Below are 18,712 nucleotides of genomic sequence, written 5' to 3' on the forward strand. Positions count from 1 at the left end.
TATTTTATTATCCAACTGTGTTTCGTAGAGTACAAATAACGCGCTAGACGAGTACAAATATCAAGCGATATTTGTACTCCAGAAATGTCCGCAAAATTCGCCCGCACTGAAATAACAATTTGGCGTGTTGGATAATAAATCTCTTATTAGATTATTAAAAATACTTAACGAAAGATATACTACACAACAAAATGTCTAATAAAATATATGTATTCAAATTTGATTTGATCTATTTTGTGTTGTAATTTTGTGTTGATCTAAAAGAATCTGCTGCGTCCCAAAGATCTGCTTGTTAAAGTATGTTGTGCCCACTTTCAAACATTTCGTCTTGAAGCACAGTAATGGAATATTAACACAAAGAATAGACAGTTCGATAGATTTGTCTTCTTGAGTTACGTTTCGTTGACTTCCTGTGGGCCGAGGGGAGGAAACAGTGACCCTATTTTAACATCAAATGACGTCTGATTACGGGTGGATATTCACATAAGCCTAATTGAAACCTTTAAGTATGAAAGATGAAATGTTACAGTTCATTTATTCTGTGCATTGCAGCTCATAGTCAGTGTAGATGATCTTCAACCTTAACCGTGCACTCTCCTTTCGTGTTTCTTGATATTCAGTTCCATTTTTTTTTCTTTGTTTTCATTTATCTCCCTCTTTATGTTTCGTGGTTTTCTTCAGTTTAAGCTGTTTCGTTTTCTCGCGTGATGTGCTGCCGCCCTCCTAACATCTTGTTACGCACCGCTGGAACTCGAGCATACTTGAACAAGCAGATATCAGCTACTTGAGCGAATAACCGGAATAAGTGTCAAATGACCGCGCCACAAACGTGAACTTAATACGAGCACTTCGAGTTGTATGTTCATAACTATTTAGCGCACAGGAAGCGAGACCAAAAACAATGTGGGAATCTTTCTTTATCAGAGTTTTTTTTGTGTTAAGTTGGATTAATTGTACACTTGTGCCAGTGCAGTGTCGAAGCCCCTCTGGAATTCCAAATGTATCCAAGTCAACAGGGCAGATGGAGCTTTGTTTGAGGAGATGTAGCCACAGCTTTCAGGCCAATGACGCAGAAATCCCGGGCGAAGAGGTAAATAAAATTCTTATATTTTCCTCAATGGTTAGTTTAGTTTAATAACGAACTTATCGTAAAAAGCCACAGGGAAGACTACACCAAAGAGTTTTAACTTGTAAATGATGCAATTGGACAATAAGGCATGTCTGCATTATAATTTCTAGTTATGCAGACTTTTTGAAACCTAATTTAATCAGAGAGTGTTTTCATTACTCCTCTAACGAAAAACTTCTGTATGACCAAGAGCACGGTTATACGGAAATATTTCCGACGACTTTTGTCTCAATTTAAATAGCACTTCGCTTCTACCGACACGAGAAAGGCGTAATATTTCAAATTTCGTCTTGCTACAAAAGAACAGTGTGCACAATCTGAAATCAACTTAAAACATAAGATCAGTTACTAAAGAAAGAATGGTGAGGGCAGATTTCGGAAGTAGACCATTATCTCGTTCACGGGCACATATCAGAAGACCATTAAGTTGATAAAGCGTAAGAATCTTAACCCCTTGAAGGGTCCTTGCATTAACGCTGGATTACGAGCACTGTTAGCAAGCCGATGGTTTCAAGGGACAGAAATTACTGACGCGATGCATTCGCGAGCAGTCGGCTCCAGTACAATCGTGAACGTCGATTCTCACTTCAAACCATTTCAACCTGGCTTCTAGCAAGCCTGTTTGTATCAAAACATTTCTTACTATGGTTTTATTAACAAGCTGTAGAAATTAAAATTGTTCTCGACCAGCCAGCTTTGAGTTGAGCGTTTTCTATTCAAAACTTCTAGTTTTGAATAGAAAACGCTTCGAGTGACTTTGTAATACAAAATGACTCGAAGGATGGTTATGTAATAATTTCCTACATGCATATATTCCCACAGGAAGGCGCGTTCTTTGTCTCGTCAAGTGGTGCTCCTCAGCAATTCCTGCAATAAACAAGGAGTTTTATTGTCCATTTTATTGATGTTTCGACGGTTCTCTTTTGGGGGGTGGGCTTAAAGTAGAGAATCTTTGGGAAATAGTTTAGATCGTGCTATGGTACGTTTTTGCCTGTTTTTCACTTTTATTGCTAAAAATTTGGGACTAGAATTTATGTTAATCTACGTTTTGTGGTGTGGAGCGTTCATTCTTGTATTCCTGCAGTGGTATATGGGTTCCATAGTGAAGTGTGTTGTTGCCATTCTTAGACCTCTGAAGCGGGAAAAACATTGGATTGCAAATTTAAATTTTTGACTTGATTTGGCCTTTGTCGCTACTTTTGATAAAAATCATGGAATACTATTAGGTTTTCCTTTCTCCAGCTTTGAGGTTAATGCTGACTCGCTTTGATAATTTTGTACCAGAGGTAAAGAAGCCTAAGTTAGGCCTCTTTACCTTTGGTACTTTAGAAATGTCAGCATTGTAGGCATTGCAGTGTGATAACATCGCGTATTTTTTGTTTTTGCAAAGTTTACGTATCACGTTTACCTTGACCCTATTTCCGACTATATGACGGGTCTAAGTGTTTCCAAATTTGGTAGCGATCAAGTGAATTTTTGAAGATGTTTTCTTTACCAATCAGAACTAAAAGAGAAAAATTTGCATTTTTCGACAGAAAAAGTGCATCTATCTTATTTAAAATCACGAAGTCTTTCCAGAAATGCAATGACTGCATCTCGGCAAAGGCAAAGAATAACACTGCTCTAGCTATTAGTATACCGTGTAGGGTCTAATAAATATTTCACGGTATGGATATATTGCTTTGAGCGCATTTTTTTGTCTTTTTGGCTCGTGTGTATCTTGCTTTCTTTTCCTAGTATAAGCGTAAATATAATTATTGCATTCACATGGTAGCATCCGTAGTAATATCTATAAGCTTTCATCAATAAGAGATGATTATGTCAGTACGTTGATACTGTATTTCATTTATGACCTGCGTGTAATATCTAAAACGGAATGTGAATATTGAAGGACAGCTCGATGGCCGTAGTTTTTTTTTTTTTTAGCGAAATTAGCTTTTGGTTTTTTTTGCAGATGCCAGTGGATCATTTCTGTTACGCAAAGTGTGTTGGAAAAGAAGGTATGAATTTTGATCATACAGATAAACAGTAAATTATCAAGTGTTCGCTATATAAATTCCAAATCTCTTTAGGTTAAATATATCGTGACAAGTTTCCAAATTGGAAATATCTTATCTAGCTTCCATTAGCGGACGTGCTTAGTTTGTCTATTGACCTTTCCTTAGACGAACACCGAAGTTACTTGTCGAGAAGCCCTTTACGCAGTTTGATTTAAAGACTCTTAACCTGAGGTACATTTTACTTCACTAAGAGCCGCCCATGCATTTATCCTTAAAATCTATCAATGCATATAGAATAATACTTCTCTTGCTACTCCCTCGCCAACAGGAAAACAATATTTTCCTGCGAATGAGCGAAACCGCTCGGTCAATGCATATAACACACCGTCCCTCGCAAGAACCAAACGAGGTATGCTATTATACATATTATCACTTGACAAGAATTTACTCTGAAATCCACTTCTACAAATCTAACCCTGCGTTTATGTCAGAATAATTAGTCCCCAAACTACCCTGAATACTTGCAAGGAACTGCGGGGAGCTGTTATAAAGTATCAAATTAACTTAATAGATAAGTTTGAGTTAGCACGTGATTTGTTTCTATCTAGCCTTTGGTTCCTATTTGAATTCGAAGTCCAAGTTAATTTGGCCGGTTTTTTCTATCGCGATAGTACTGTTCCCTACTTCCATTAAATGATGTGCTTAGCTTATCTACTGAACTAACTCTGTGCCCACTCTAAAGTTCTTGTTTTGGCTTACGCAGTTAAAGATTGATTCAGTTTATCACAAGTCTTTAAACGCTATTGCTATATTGCGACAACAAAAGTTTGATCCTCCGAGGTCGGTCGGCGGGCATGCCCATTCATGCCTACTGATGGTGAATACAAAAGAGTGGGATTTGAGAAACTCGTAAACTGCTGTTAAAGCTAACGTTGATATTCTTTGTGCTTGAAACAAAGGGTTTACCAAACAAAGAAACGACGTCAAAGTCTGTTTGAGTAAGGTTCGCGCTTTTAATTTCGCAATATACTTAGACCTCTAAGCATTTTTAAGATGTAAGTTTCATACGATTTCATTCATATCGGCGGAAATCACTTGGCGAAAATCACTCGGCGAGTAGCACTCTAGACTAGCTATTCACCAACTGATCAAAATCTTCGTGATATCAACGTGTTTTATTTCGTTTAATGTTCCATTGAGACGCTATACCTGCCAACTGAGTCCCTTTCCCTCTTAGCTTTCATTTGATGAAAGTTTCACACAAGAGACTACACGTTACCAGAAAGTCGATTCGCCACCACCGGTGGCGAATTGACTTTGAGTGGTGGCGAGTTTTTAGTAGTGGCGAATCGACCGGATACCAAGTTAAAGAGACGTCAAGTGTCCTCATATAGTCACTCGCAAAGCTTTGTGCGCTCAGAAGCTGTTTTTTACCCGTCATTCAGACCCAACTGACATAACAATGATTTTTTTAAATGTTGAAGTTTTTACCTAGGTATGAAGGATGTGATTGGATAGTCGAGTAGTAATTTTCTTCAGGCAATATGGGCCTTTATCGGGATGGTAAACTTTTGTATCCTTGTTCCGTGCTATTACGCAAACATTAAAATACAAGTGATACTCAGAACGATATGAAATAAACGAGCACAAATGCTTGCAAACAAAGAAAAAAACCGAGAAATTTCTCCTTATTAGACTTGTTGTTTTCTTCTGCAGGTGCCTCAAGTGGCGAGGGAAATAGAACATCTGTAGCCGTCCAAATAAACAACACATGTAAGTTTGGAACGACATACCTTTGGAAGAAAACTGTAATTGTAATTAACAGTCGGGGAAGAGATGTTTTAGCTAATTAAAGCCTTAGAATTTAAAAGACTTGATTCCGACTTTCAAGCTTTCCAAGACACCTGCAACTCAAGAAGTCTTTACAGCTGCAAAATTTCGATATCGATCATATTACAGTCTGCTTGGTACGCGAATGTTCCTTTTCCCGTAATTCATTTAGCTTTGGAAACGAGATCTGTCGCAGACAAAACAAGCAGAGCTGCTTTTGTTTTTTAATGTTTTTTGGTTATGCTATATAATTTTATATTTCAATTTAACTGCCATTCTCAGATAACAGGGAAAAAAATCAGACATCCTTGGACACAACAGGTATTGCATAGATTTGTGAGTGAAAACTCTTTCTTTGTAACGCTTTTCGGTCTAAAAGCCAAAGGTGACAGTAGATGCCTTCTTCTTTCGTCTTGCCACGAATGTATTACTCCTCAAATCCATAGAAAAGTAACATGGCCAAAAAGTGGTTATGCTGTTCATTTAAGCGAGTGTCCAGTTTTGTTTTAAAAGGTCAAGTTTTATATTTTCACGCAGCCGTCCCAAACACCGAGCTTATCAAGCCGACAGGGGCGGGCGGATATGAATATCCTGGTAGGTCTGAAATATACTGATTATATAAAATACACTTAAGAGTTATGATTAATAATGTTCTTTTACCAGCTTGATATGTAATCATAATGTGATCGAGGTAGGTTCTGATGTTGTCATTTGAACAACGAGAAAGACTTATAGCCACAATAAAATTTATTTATACAGGAAAGTACAAAAGAAATAATACTGATAAAGAGAAAGGGTGATTGCAAGCTAAAAGAAATAATAAATGACAAATAACAAATCAATAATTTAAAATAATGAAATAAAACAATTAGTAAAAAATACAATCGATTGTCATACAATAGCAATGCACTAACAAGACAATTTTAAAGATTTGCATGACAGAACGATAATCATTGTGTGACACTTAAAACACTTAATCCTATTAACCAAACATAGAACTATTGAATGGTGGGCTATTCTTAGAATTATACATGAGATGACTGAAAACAAGTCAATACTGATAAAACAATAGCTCAAAACAACATAACATTAGATAAGACTAATTTCAATCACAATTTGATATTGTCCTTCGACTTAAAACTAGGAAGACTGGCAAAATCTCATTCAGTGACAGGACAACATCTGTCATTACTGATGAACTAAACAATGAAGACTGTAGTGAAATATCTGATTTCACCAATTACCTTTAAGTCAAGTATACAGATAAATGCAATGTTCTAAAAGCTGAATGCAATCTTGACACATTTTGAACATGAATCAACTAATATAAGGATTCCAGCAGACTAAACAATTGGATTGAGATAAGTACACATGAACCATATTATTCTTGAACTCAAACTGTAAGACATACAATAATAGGTCAAATGTGACATACCAAATCCTCAGTAAAATAGGTCACTATAACTTGAGGTTACATGTACTGGAGTTCCTTTTTTTGTGACCAAGAGGTTCTGTGCTTTTAAGTGCTGGTCTTGACACTCTGAACTACTGAGTTAAACTAACTAACTGTGTACTTCTTTTGTAAGGAATCGAACAATAGCAGGAAACTCTCTAAAATTTTGGAAGTTAGGTGTGATCATTCTAAAAGGAGATTTATGATGCAAATCCTGTGTTTATGATAATTTGGTTATCAAAGACAGCCAATAAGTATTTCCTCCCTAAATTTTTGGTGTGTCGAGAGAGCGAAATTGGGATGCCAATAAAAATGGTGACCAAATAAGTAGTACCAAAACACGGAAATATGTTGCGGAGACGGCGAAGCACTGATCTTTATTGATGCCTATATTATCTCGTTAACTGAAATCAGTAAATTAAGAGGAACTAGTGTAAGAAGACGCGTGCCAACTAACAAACGAAATAATTAAGAGAAACCTAAGGTACACAATAACCATGCGAAAATCCCGAAGACTTTTGTACGAACACTTTTCGTCGTAGCCATCTTTTCCAACCAGATAATGGTAAATATCACTAAATCTGAAGTCTGGTATACCAGTGAGGTCATGAGTCCATTTCTTAAGCGAAAATGGATGGGGAAGTAATTATCCTCCTGACAATGTTATTTTGGAATTAATGAGCTCTTCCCGTTTCGTAGATTCCTCGTCAATTTTGGAACTTTATTTCCGCTGCATTCTAATATAGCTTTAATAGCTTTGCCCTTCTCCTACTCGTATAGTTAATAGAAATTTGAATATCTCTTCCCTTTAAAAACTTTTGAAGCTCAGATGCTTATATATTAGTGAAGGGGCCAGCATTCACTGGAACGCTAAGACGACTTAAATTCCCCTCGGCCTCGACTAGGTGCTAAAAACTAGTTACCAGATTTTCTCACATAAACAATTTGGGGGTCAAGTTCTGTTGTTTATAAATAAAAGTTTAAAAGTTTTAATAAAATTTATTAATGTAAATCTTTTAACTTCTAATCGCGAGTAAAACTGGTTAGCGACAGAACTGACTTCTGGTGCGAAAACAGTTCCGGTGTCATAAAACGTTAGTCATTTATTTATAAGAGGTGTTGTCAATTAAAAAATTAAAGCCAAATTCGCGCGTCTAGTTTCGTTTTATACACGACTTTCCAAAAAATTAATCGTGAACCGTCAAATGATCTAAAATGTAACCTTCATCCGTCAAAAGGGCTTATTTTTAACCGTCAACTGTCAACGTAACCCTTCCTTTTAGACCCTCTGTGGTGGACGCCTCCATATCTCAGAGGGTACCTAAAGGAACGTTTTTCATCAGTTAAAGTACATCTTAACTTTCTCTTTGTCTGTTAGTACCCTAGTGAATTTTTAGACAATCCCTCCAAGTTAACTGTTAATCACTTATTGTTTTTATGCTTGTTTCTTTATTTTTGTTTTGGGTTTGTTTTTCAGTTAATTAAGAGGTATATTTCAAGAGGGGTTCATTTTTACTGTAAAACTAAGTACATTTCATTATTGATATCAGATTGGTTTCTAAGATGCTTGATGAACAAGTCGAGAGTTGAAAAATCTTTCACCCCGACTATCGATGAAATAAAAATGGCATTTGAAGAGCTAAACAACACGGGAAAGTATATAGCAACGCTGTCATGGACACCTTTTGATAGTAAGTAGAATACCAGTATTACATAGAGCATCGACTGAAAACTGATGCATAAAAATTAATTCAGTGGAACTTCGCACCACTTTCCAGATAAACTTATTTGTAAACTGACTTAAATGTGTTTGAAAGTTATAGTATATTCCTAATGTATAGTTGGGTATATATGACTTTTCCAGACATCTTGTTTACCGAAAACCGACGGCGTGTGCATTGTATATGCAACAAAGGCGCCGATTTATTGCTGTATTCTAGGAGGCCGTTGGAATTTTCACGTTAAGTCTGGATTTTTACGTTCAGTTTAGTTCAGTAAGAAAAACAAGTCGATACAACATTCTGATCGTTTGTTGTCAATCTCCAGTTGTCTGTGTATCGTTTGAAGGTATGCGATTTCATAGGTTGTAGTCTATTGGAAACAGATATAATCTGGTTATATCTACACCGTGAGAACTCCTAAAGATTCTTGTTTCCGATTTCATTTCTTTTCTCTGCGGATTGGAAAAAGATCAAGCGGACGATTTCTCGGATTTTTAGAAATATGACGCCTCATAACACCATCAGGAATCCATTACAAACTTTAAATTAGATAACATAATGAATTTGTACATCAAGGTAAATGGGAGGCTCACATTGTGGACCCACAAAAAAGCATTATGAGTAGAAACGATAATTAAATAAGAGATAAGATACATGTAAGGTCCTGTAATATCTATTTCTTTCAGTTCAACTGACAAATTGGACTGGATACGCAATAATGTACCTATTTGTAGAATCCGACAGCCAGAGCGAAGGCATGTGTCAAGAATTTGATAAGGTGAGCGCCTGCATACGACGTATCGTAAAACAAAACGAATAAAAAGCAATAATGATAAGTAACACCAATACATCAGAGAGGCGACTTTATTTACGTTTCAGAGTAGGCATACCCGTGCGCGCACTCACCTTTTAAGTAGAGGTAGGGAAAAAAAGCACTTGTGATGGTTTTGCAATTTAGCCCGAGATATTGTATGCGAAATGTCTCGCTCTGGGAAAAAAAAATAGTACTTTGCGAGGTGCTCATGGTGATTTGTCATCGTTTAGGTGTAAATTACCACCGTTTTCATAAAGAGTATCGGGCCACCTTAATTTTGTAATATATTCATTTCAGAACGCAACGAACTTTACCATAACTAATTCTTCGTACGGACTGACGACTGGTTCTTCTGTTGCGCTTTACGTGAGTGCCCTTTGTATAAACATATTTTCATAATGATTCTAATTTTCTATCCTTCTTCAAGCAAATGTTGAAAGCTTGTCAATTACATGATGCAAATCCTGTGTGTATGATAATTCGGTTATCATAGGAAATAGTTAGGTGTCAATTTTTTCATAGTGACAAGACGTCGGTGTGGAAGTTTCCTCGGAAGTTTACTTGCCTGAGTTTATATATACTCATCTTCCACTGAATCCCATAATGGAATTCTTTCCGATGTTAATTTGCTTGCATACGTAGTATAAGAACTCTGCTAAATGAGAAAATAATTCAAATAAATGCATACACTAAAAAATCACTGGAATACACAAACGCTTTTCTTCTGTGTTGTTGCTTCGTTTTTTGTTGCTATCTTGAGCCTAATGCACGTAGAAGAAGTAGAAGAAGAAGAAAATTTTATTTAACGAGGGTAAAACACATTGATTACTGTTCACCCAGTCGTTTTCATAATGGCCCTCCTACTATTAAAAGTAATAAGACATATCAATCAAGTTAAGTAACTATCAGAATAATCTAACAACTAAATTTATATAATGAAGAACTAGTATAACGATATTAATTAATTAAAATTTGTGTGGGAGAGTGACCTAAGTTTTGGATCAAGAGTGTTCTACAAACGATGCACGCATTTAGTCGTGCATTATATAGTGACGTACAAACAAGTCCTATTGTGAGAAAGTGAGGAAGCAGGAAGGAGTTAGGTTATTTTCACATAGATTTTCGAAGTAAGTAAAAAACAAAACATAGCTGAGTGTACAATAGTTTCGCCTTCCTTTTATTTTTAAGTAAAGTAGCAAGCATATTTGTAATACGTGTTACTCTATTAAAAATTGGCCACATTCTAACTTTAGTAATGTTCTTAATCAAATAGTGTATCCTCTTTGCTTTAAAGTATATGAGAAAGGATGCCAATCTATGCATTGTTTCCTTTTCTTTTTCTTTAATTAGTTTACTTCTCTTCCATATCCAGTTTACATAAACGACATCTTTCCATTCGGTAAGTGAATGTACAAAGGTTAAAGCAAGTAAATACACCTACTTGGTCAGTTTGTTTATTTGTTTGTTAGTTTTTTCTAGCTCTTTTGTTTAAATAAATTCTTTGTCTTTGTTTACTTTGTTCTTTTTTATTTACCTTGAACATTCCTTTTTTTTGTTTCGATTTTTAAAGCCAGGCGTATCGCATAATAAGTGAAAACTTTTAACCAGTCAAGCAAACTCGTAGAAAGATCAAAACTATTGATTTTATTATGAACTTTTATTTGCGCCTATATCATCCGAAATAAATTTCAAAAATTCAAAAGATGCATTTTCATGGTAGCAGCCGATCAACAAAGTATCGTTTACACCTCGAATCGCTTCGCATCTATCGCTATAAAAGGCATCGATATCTCTGGCAGGAATATGAGGATGGTCATTTCTCGGTCGATGTGCCGCCTCTTACGCGGTCTTAAAAAAAGTCCCTCTTAAGAAGACTGCGTTTTTCACCTTTTGGCCAAATTTCGCAGAGACATTGCATTTCACCTGGACCTAGTGTTTTCTTACAGATTTCAACGCAATCTAATGAAAAAAAAAATGCGTTTTTGCTTGTTTACAATTTTTTTTTGCAAAAACCAGCGCCATTGAGTAAATCGCATCTGACTGCCTGACCGACTGATGGACTGGCAGGCTGACTCTTTCACTGACTGACTTGCTGAGTTGGAGGCTGACTGACTAGTTGACAGACTGACAGCGTTACTGACTGGCTGACTAAGTGGATGACTCTTTGGCTGACTGACCTGGCTAACTGACTCCTTAGCTGATGGCTTGCTGACCATTAAATCGCCTTAAATGACTTAACAATTGTAATTTTTGATATTAATATAATTTTAACGCGGTATGGCGTGAAACGACCGAGGGTCCTTCTGTTAAATTTATTGGGAGTAGCGTAAAATATGGGAGACGTGTTGTGTAAATGGACGCCACGTAAAAATATTTCAAATATAAAACCCCGACACACTTTCGTTTATTATTATCCCTGTGTGGCGAATTTTCATGAAATCAGTCAAATCTACATAACCTATAAATTCGCTCAAAGCGGATTTATTTCTCTCAAAATCAAATGCGAGATTTTAGTTCCTAAAGATTGCAAACAACTTGCTCCACATCGGGAGCCTCCTGAAACCGCAAACTAATGGGACAACGGGATCTCCTGGTATTAATGACGATGGATCAAGATTTCCCAGGAAAAGTAATGCATTACAGACACTTTTCTTTTTAGTCTCGATCGCTCGGAGGATTGTTGAGGAGGACAACACAATAACGTGCAAAGTTTCCAAAGGCAAATGAAAACCTGTACTTTTGGTACAAATTACAAAAACCGAATAATGTGCTGACAAGCAAGACAACGAATCGTCAGACCGCTTTCAAAATTACGATTTCATGAAACTGTAAATGTTTTGTATCAAAGCTGGTCTTGAATAATTAAAAGAAAAACTCGTTTTTAACTTAGTGTATGACAAATGCTAGTTTGACGGTGACTTTGTTCGAAATCTGGACGTCAGCGTGGAGCGGAGTACTAGTCGCTTTTACCAAGGATTTTTTTCTTTTTTGGACAGAATGGTAATCTTCTTTGGACCTTTTTTTTCTTTTTTTTCCTTCTTTTTTAACCCAAGGACTTTTTCTGCGTTTGATCGTCCCACGAGCAAAGGTTTTTCGAAAAGCAAAGAGCTTCCACGTGTGAATTTTGTCAAGTGCGTGTGTAAACAAAATATGCAAATAATATGAAGAAGAGCAATTGCCTTGAAATTTCCCCCAGGGATTCGCCCAGGTACGAGATTGACACCTTCCTCATTTATTTACTTTCATTTGAAAATACGATTTTCTAAATAACTCGGACGCTTTGCAAATTTCTTTTTTGTTTCGGCAACGTTTGGCATAATGTTTAACTTCAGTCTAGTCAAATAAAGGAAAAAACGATTTTTTTTATCTGAAGGTGGAAAGTAACCTTGAGACATTATGTTTGCGTAATGAAACACCATGGGAGAATACAATGGTACAGCACATACGTGTGTTAGTTCTTGTCTTCAGGATCTTACAAATCAAACTCATGTATGAGGAAATGTATGATCAGAATCACTAATCAATGTTTCATCGTTCAGGCCTGTTATGATAGATTTCCTATTTTTTCAGTCGGGAGAATAAATTTTGCATCTTTGAAATATACTTTGTTCCTTTTATTGACAGTTTGCAAAGTACCGATACGTTGCAGGAGCACTCTAGGTGAGTTTTTACTGTTGCTTTTCCTTAAAAAAAAATTTTTTTCTCCATCTCTATGCCAAATTTTATCTCAGATCAATTCCATATTTGAATTTATTCCCACCACCCCCATCCTCGTGCATGATACGATTTTTATCATATTCTTCGTAGATCTCAAAGATACTTGTGTCTAAAACCCGTGGTCGTAATCCGACCAAGCGTAGTTTTGAGTAACTATTTCCTGTTACCCTGTTTGAACCCTTCTTTGACGACCTTCGGAAGAAACTTGTTTTGAAATCTATATTCCCCTATTCCTACTTTCACGTCAAGAAATAGTTCTTGATTACGAGTGGCAGTTTCTCTGGAATATCACATGTCTAGCAGTCTTTCTGTTCGTATGTGCTGTTTACATATCATTGGAAGTGCCGAGATCTTGGTGGTTTCTATTTTTTTTTTCCTTTTTCCTTGAGAGGAGAGTTAGTATGAAAAAATCCTTATGCTAATGTTCTCCACAACTTTCATCGGTATGCGCTTGTCTTGTGTTCCGGAAGGGAAAGACACGATACTGAAGGGTCCTACTGCAATATTCCTGCTCTCATTCCTTCTTTCTATCCTTATTTTTTTTCCTTTTCCTTTTTTTCTTTTGTTTTTTGTCACCTCTTCCTCCAGACCTTGTGTGACCATCAAAAGGTAGTATAGCAGCCCACGATAGGCAGGCAGCGTAACCGATTATTTAGACTTAGGATCGTAACCTGGGATTTCTGAATTTAAGCTCTCCACCCTGCCACTAGTTGGAGTACATAATGTCTAATGTGTAATCCGAACACTAAAGGTGCATGCGCATTTAGTCTAGTTCATAAGAGAGTTGGCTGTCATTATAGGAGAATGAGTTATATCAAATTAATTGTTTTCTGATTTTTCCTTTTTTTTTTATCTTTCCTAGGTGAATTAACTTACTCTACAGGTAGGCTTTTAATCAGCGGCCTTGACCACTTTAATGTTCTCTTGATGCAAAACCTCTCCACAGAAGAGGAGAATGGAGGTTTTAGGTGCGAGATGTTAGTTACACTTTAGTCATTTGTACCTCAATGCAGGAGTGGAAGTCTTCTTCCCTAGAAAAAAGTTCAGTGAATTTCAGCCACCATTTGACTTTTTTGAAGTTATTTTCATCCGATGAAATTAACCTCTTCGCTGTTTGCCAGTGGATTAAAGTTTTTTTTTTTTTTTTTAGTGTTAAAGTTAAAATGGAAAGCAAAACGTAATAAGGGCACATACATTACCATCCAACAAGCCTTTGTTTAAAAACCATGAATCAAGCATAACAGCATATGTGGATGTTTCGTTATATCATTTAAATCATGCAACAGATTTAAAAATTATCGTGCAATCTAAAATGTTAAGTTTTCAATATTTTATTCTAAACAGAAGTTCATTTCTTAAATCTGAATAATTTTCTAGAGCTTGTCTCACACGTCATCACTCTCATATGATAGTCTGCTTACGATGAAACTCTCGTTACGCAAAATCTTCAAATGTTGCAAGGCAAGAGTCAGTGGCTAGTTTTGTTACGTTTCGCTTTCTGTTCCGAGAAAACGTTTCTCTCCAAAAAAAAAAACATTTCATGATGGGCCTGAGCCGCCTGTTGTTATATAAGAATTCAGTGCACGGAAATATAGAAAAGCTAACTGATTATGTTCACTCAGAAGAGGAGATGGGTGTTACTCCTCTTCTTAAAACATGCCTGCGTTCGAGTGACTAGATAAAATTGACTAATGCGTGTAAAATTTACATTTCACAAGGTCGAGTCCGCCTTTCCTTTCCCTCAGTTTTGTTTTGCTTTCTCTTAAAAATCAAATAATTATTGGTCCAGAGGAGAAATTATAGCGAAATGAATACTGCGGAGGTTAAAATTCGTGCGTGCTCTAAGAGATCAACTTTATTTTAATCTATGGTTATTATCCGTACCTGTAGAATTGTATTGTAATGATATATATCTAAGGGACTGTTCAAAATACCTCACTAGTTCAAGTAGAGTGATTTCCTTCTTTTTTTTTTCCTCCGTTTACAGTCCAACCAACACAGTCTAAAGGTAGGTTTAAAACTAACAGCCTTTATTTGAAATTTGAAAGCAAATTACCATCGGTATAATGGAAAAATTCAATTTAAGTGAGATGAGTACATGTATGTAAGCTAAACTGAGTGATATAAGGTGGGAGGGGTTTGAGGGCTAATGGTTCTGCTTCATTCCATGAAAACTCTATTTTTCTAGTCCAACCAACGCAGTCTACAGGTACGCTTGAAATGGATGGAACAGCTTCCCCTTCACTTAATAGTTAAATAACCATAGTGTAATGGCCAAATTCAGATTCCAAATGAGAAAAAAAGTATGTGAAATGAGTGAAAACAACGGAGGGGAAGGGGGGAAGGTGGTGAAGGGGACCCAAAATATGAGGTCATTCAAAGGTTCTAACAAATGATTGAATCTTAATTATAAAATGTAAAGACTAACGGATCAATATGAAAAGCGTGGAACGAAGAACTTATGCCTCACCAGAGTGAACTCCCTGGTTAGCTAGCCTGATGCGCAGCTACGAATCCCCAGTTGCTGGATCAAACTCCTTCCTTTCTTTGTTAGGTATACTTAATGAGATATTTTTTTCCTGACGCTACCAAACCATTGTTAAATAGGGGTCAATTTTATCGCTTGTACGAAATGGATCGTAGGAAAGACAACAACAATAATTACATACATTGTGTACTAGTCTAGTTATTCAGCCTACGCAGACTTTCAGATAGCCAAGCCAGTTGGAACCGTTTTTTATGGGCATAAAAAAAATACGTTTGGATGCTCGCCATCCCCCCCGTGTCATCGCATAAAAACAATTTTTTTTTTCCAGGGACAACTTCTAAACATATCACCTCAATCATCTTTTATCGAACCTCGATTGATCTTCGTTAAATATATATATATTTTTTAAATATTTTTCACAAAATATTCCTTGCCTCGCGTGCTGTATGTTTACTGTAATCGTTTCATGGAAACGTGCTTTCTTTCTATTTAGCAGGTGGGAACAAGAAATTTAGAGCTATCATTGCAGCTATCCTCTCCTCGACAAGTGCTGTTGTGATAATTGGCTTGATAATTTTCCGCTATCGTTGCCGTTCTTTGCCTTTACCATCGGGTAAGTATTGTTTTACCAAAAGCTAAAGTCAGTTCGCGGTTTTTAAAAGAGGATTACGGAAGAGCTGATTATTAAATCGAATGCAAATTCTGTTTTAGATCTGGAATTTGAGTACGATGCGTTCATTATATTTAGTTCCGAGGATTCGCAGTGGGTGGTCAACACCCTAGTTCCAACCTTGGAAGAAAACCATGGTATAAAGTGCTGTGTGCATTACCGAGACTTCATCCCTGGAGTGACTTTCAGGCAAAAAATGGTGGACAGCGTTTACAAGTGCAAGAAAACCATTGCCGTTGTATCTACTCACTTTTTTAACAGTAAATATTGTGGGTCAGAGCTGGATTACGCCCTTCATCGACTTATGGAAAGGAGAGATGATAGTTTAGTTGTCATCAAACTTGATGAAGTCGAAAAAGGAAAGCTTCCCAAGGAATTGCAAAAACGGAGTTATATCGACTACGCAAAATCGGTTGAAAAGGAAAGTTGGGAAAAGAAGCTGGTCAGCTGTTTGAATTCCAAAACATGTAATCGTTATAATTAGGTTGTTTATTATGCGGGGAGGGGCTGGAGGATTCTGGTTGGGTGATGAGAAAATTTAACTAATCCCGCGAAAGCCTCTTTAGTATTCCTGTGACCCCTTATTCCGCTCGTTGGTAGTCAGTTGGCAGTCAATTTTCTATAGTCCCACCTTTTTAGTCTGTTGGTGACGTTGGTGACAACTGAAAACATGAGAATGTGGTTCCCAAAAGCCTCCTCTTCCCCCGGCGTTAAATCATTTGTGGTCCTTAGGATACGCCTGATTGCAGATAAATAATGACTTTACATGGAGCTAGTGGAAATATCCAAGATAAAAAAAAAAATGATTTTTCTCGGCCTTAGAGGTTTTTCGTTGTTTTTCTGGGTCAAATTTGGTTTAAGTATGGACAATCCCTGTTCAGGTAAAAGAAATATGGATCGCCAGCAATATTAAATGTAAATGCTAGGGTAGTCTAGAAAAAATATCCCCTTTCTTGGAGAGTAAAAATGAAGAGGCTTTTTCAACTTGCAACATGCAGGAAATTTGATAGGAAAGCATATTAACTGAGCTGCTTGTTCAGTATCTCTTGGATTTTGACTCGACTTTCTACTTAATTTCTCTTCGATGTTCTTAATTTACGAAAGCGATCACTGGCCTTGGATGAAAAATAAAGAGAAAAAACAAGATGAGATCCTTCGAAGGTAAAACGTGAGGTGGGTGAAGGCTTGCTTGATAACTTGTTCAAAAGCGTTTCAGATTATCTGGTAGTGACATTTGAGGTAGCCCTCGCGATATTTGCGAGCGCCTTTTCCTTTTTTTCTGTCTCTCTGCCCTTTGCAATCACATATCACCCGGTTCTTATGGTTCATGCCGAAAAGTATATAAACTTAATGCAGGAAAAGAAAAAACAAAGTCAACGAAATATGATAAGTGTAAAATACATGTATAACATGCAAGGTGCTCCTCCATCGCGGTATTATCACCGCTTGTTACAATCGAGCTGTAGCATTTGCATTCTACAAAGACGTAGAAGAATAGAAAGCTTAAGTGAGAAGTCCATGCATGTCCTGAAAAGTATAAAATTGATGACAGAAGATAAAAGGAGCGAGTTCAATGAACTTCAAGCGACGTGAATTGCACGCGTTCGAAATGTTTTGCTGCGATTTGCGACTTAGAGTAACAATAGAGGGATTTAGCACCGTGTTTACGTGAAACGTGAGCGGGAAGAATAGCCACGTGACCTTGTTTTCCCCACCAATTTTTCGCGTTTGGTGGTTGTTAGGAACAATTTGTAGAGAGATTTTCTGACGCGTAGTTGTATGATTATTGACAATCTCGGGCCCTACAACCTCCAAGTACAAAAATTTGCACCATTTGCGAAATTTTGTGTTGCCTTGAATTATCTACGCCTTGCGCGGTAAAAACTGAATGAAAGAAAAACTTGAATTAACAACTCCATATTAATCGTGCAAGTGAAAAACTCCAACTTCTACTTTCAACACACCTCTGCGAAAACTTCAAAACTAGTTTCGTCTACGACCTCGTCAGTTGATAACAAACAAAAATCTAAAAATTTGAAAAATTTAAAAAAACGCATACTTCGTGTGGTAATACACGAAAAGTAGCCACTCGGAACCAGGTTTCTAGAACTGTTACATTGCCATAACTGCCCTCGGGATGTTAACATAAATCCATTCGCTTTTGGAATTAATTAACTTGCCCTCTTCAACCTTATTTATCAGTACAGATTCCGTTATCTGTCTCAACATTGCATCGTCACGAAAAACCCCCGTTACATTCATTACAAAGCCTACTTCATTTCTATCATGCCTGTCACAACAATGTCTCCACGCAACAGAGCTCTCCTCTCGCCGTTCTAAAGCATGGAAGTGTTTTCTACCGCGAGTAAACGCACTTCTGGATGAGACAGATAATGGAATCTGTACTGATAAATAAGGTTGAATAGGGCAAGTCAATCAATTCCAAAAGCGAATGGAATTATGTCAACATCCCGAGGGCAGTTATGGCAATGCAACAATTCTAGCGACCTGGTTGCGAGTGGCTACTTTTCGTGTATTACTACACAAAGTATGCGTTTTTTCAAAATTTTTTAAATTTTTAGATTTTTGTTTGTTATCAACTGACGAGGTCGTAGACGAAACTAGTTTTGAAGTTTTCGCAGTTGTGTGTTAAAAGTGGAAGTTAGTTGGAATTTTTTCACTTACATGGTTAATATGGCGTTAAGTGATACTTTTTTGGCTTCGATAAGTAGAATTTCATAACGAATTAACAACTGATCGAGGCAAAAGGAAATTATAAACCTGATACTTACACTTTCTGTGCAATTAATGGTAGGAAAAAACAAAAACTGCAACAAGCGTAGCATTTACGGTCCACGACACGAAACTACTCTTAAACCACAGCCATGTG

General features: G+C 36.8%; 1 protein-coding gene across 2 annotated transcripts; it reads left to right on the forward strand.

Annotated features, from left to right (window-relative positions):
• The first annotated feature begins 763 nt into the window (after nt 1-763).
• Nucleotides 764-17,274, forward strand: LOC148733286 (uncharacterized). 2 transcript variants are annotated; one of them, XM_088758985.1, is made up of 15 exons: nt 764-1,090; nt 3,084-3,129; nt 3,458-3,538; nt 4,846-4,902; nt 5,242-5,280; nt 5,497-5,553; nt 7,963-8,103; nt 8,820-8,911; nt 9,245-9,313; nt 10,298-10,346; nt 12,572-12,607; nt 13,527-13,547; nt 14,652-14,672; nt 15,649-15,765; nt 15,864-17,274. In XM_088758985.1, the coding sequence occupies exons 1-15, from the start codon at nt 902-904 to the stop codon at nt 16,304-16,306; spliced, it is 1,458 nt and encodes a 485-aa protein (XP_088615111.1). In that variant the 5' UTR covers nt 764-901; the 3' UTR covers nt 16,307-17,274. The 2 variants fall into 2 exon arrangements, with proteins under 2 accessions (XP_088615111.1, XP_088615110.1); XM_088758984.1 differs by having other exon boundaries at nt 766-1,090; nt 15,646-15,765.
• The last annotated feature ends 1,438 nt before the right edge of the window (nt 17,275-18,712 follow it).

This window comes from Stylophora pistillata, chromosome 4 (genome assembly GCF_964205215.1).
Source record: "Stylophora pistillata chromosome 4, jaStyPist1.2, whole genome shotgun sequence".
Classification (NCBI taxonomy): Eukaryota; Metazoa; Cnidaria; class Anthozoa; order Scleractinia; family Pocilloporidae; genus Stylophora; species Stylophora pistillata.

What these genes read in the sequence shown, in the direction of transcription:
- LOC148733286 (XM_088758984.1), top strand. Translation starts at nt 902, where the DNA reads ATGTGGGAATCTTTCTTTATCAGAGTTTTTTTTGTGTTAAGTTGGATT. An exon ending in CGTCCAAATAAACAACACAT is followed by an intron (nt 4,903 to 5,241) that starts GTAAGTTTGGAA and finishes TGCCATTCTCAG; the next exon opens with ATAACAGGGAAAAAAATCAG. An exon ending in CCAACCAACACAGTCTAAAG is followed by an intron (nt 14,673 to 15,645) that starts GTAGGTTTAAAA and finishes CTTTCTATTTAG; the next exon opens with CAGGTGGGAACAAGAAATTT.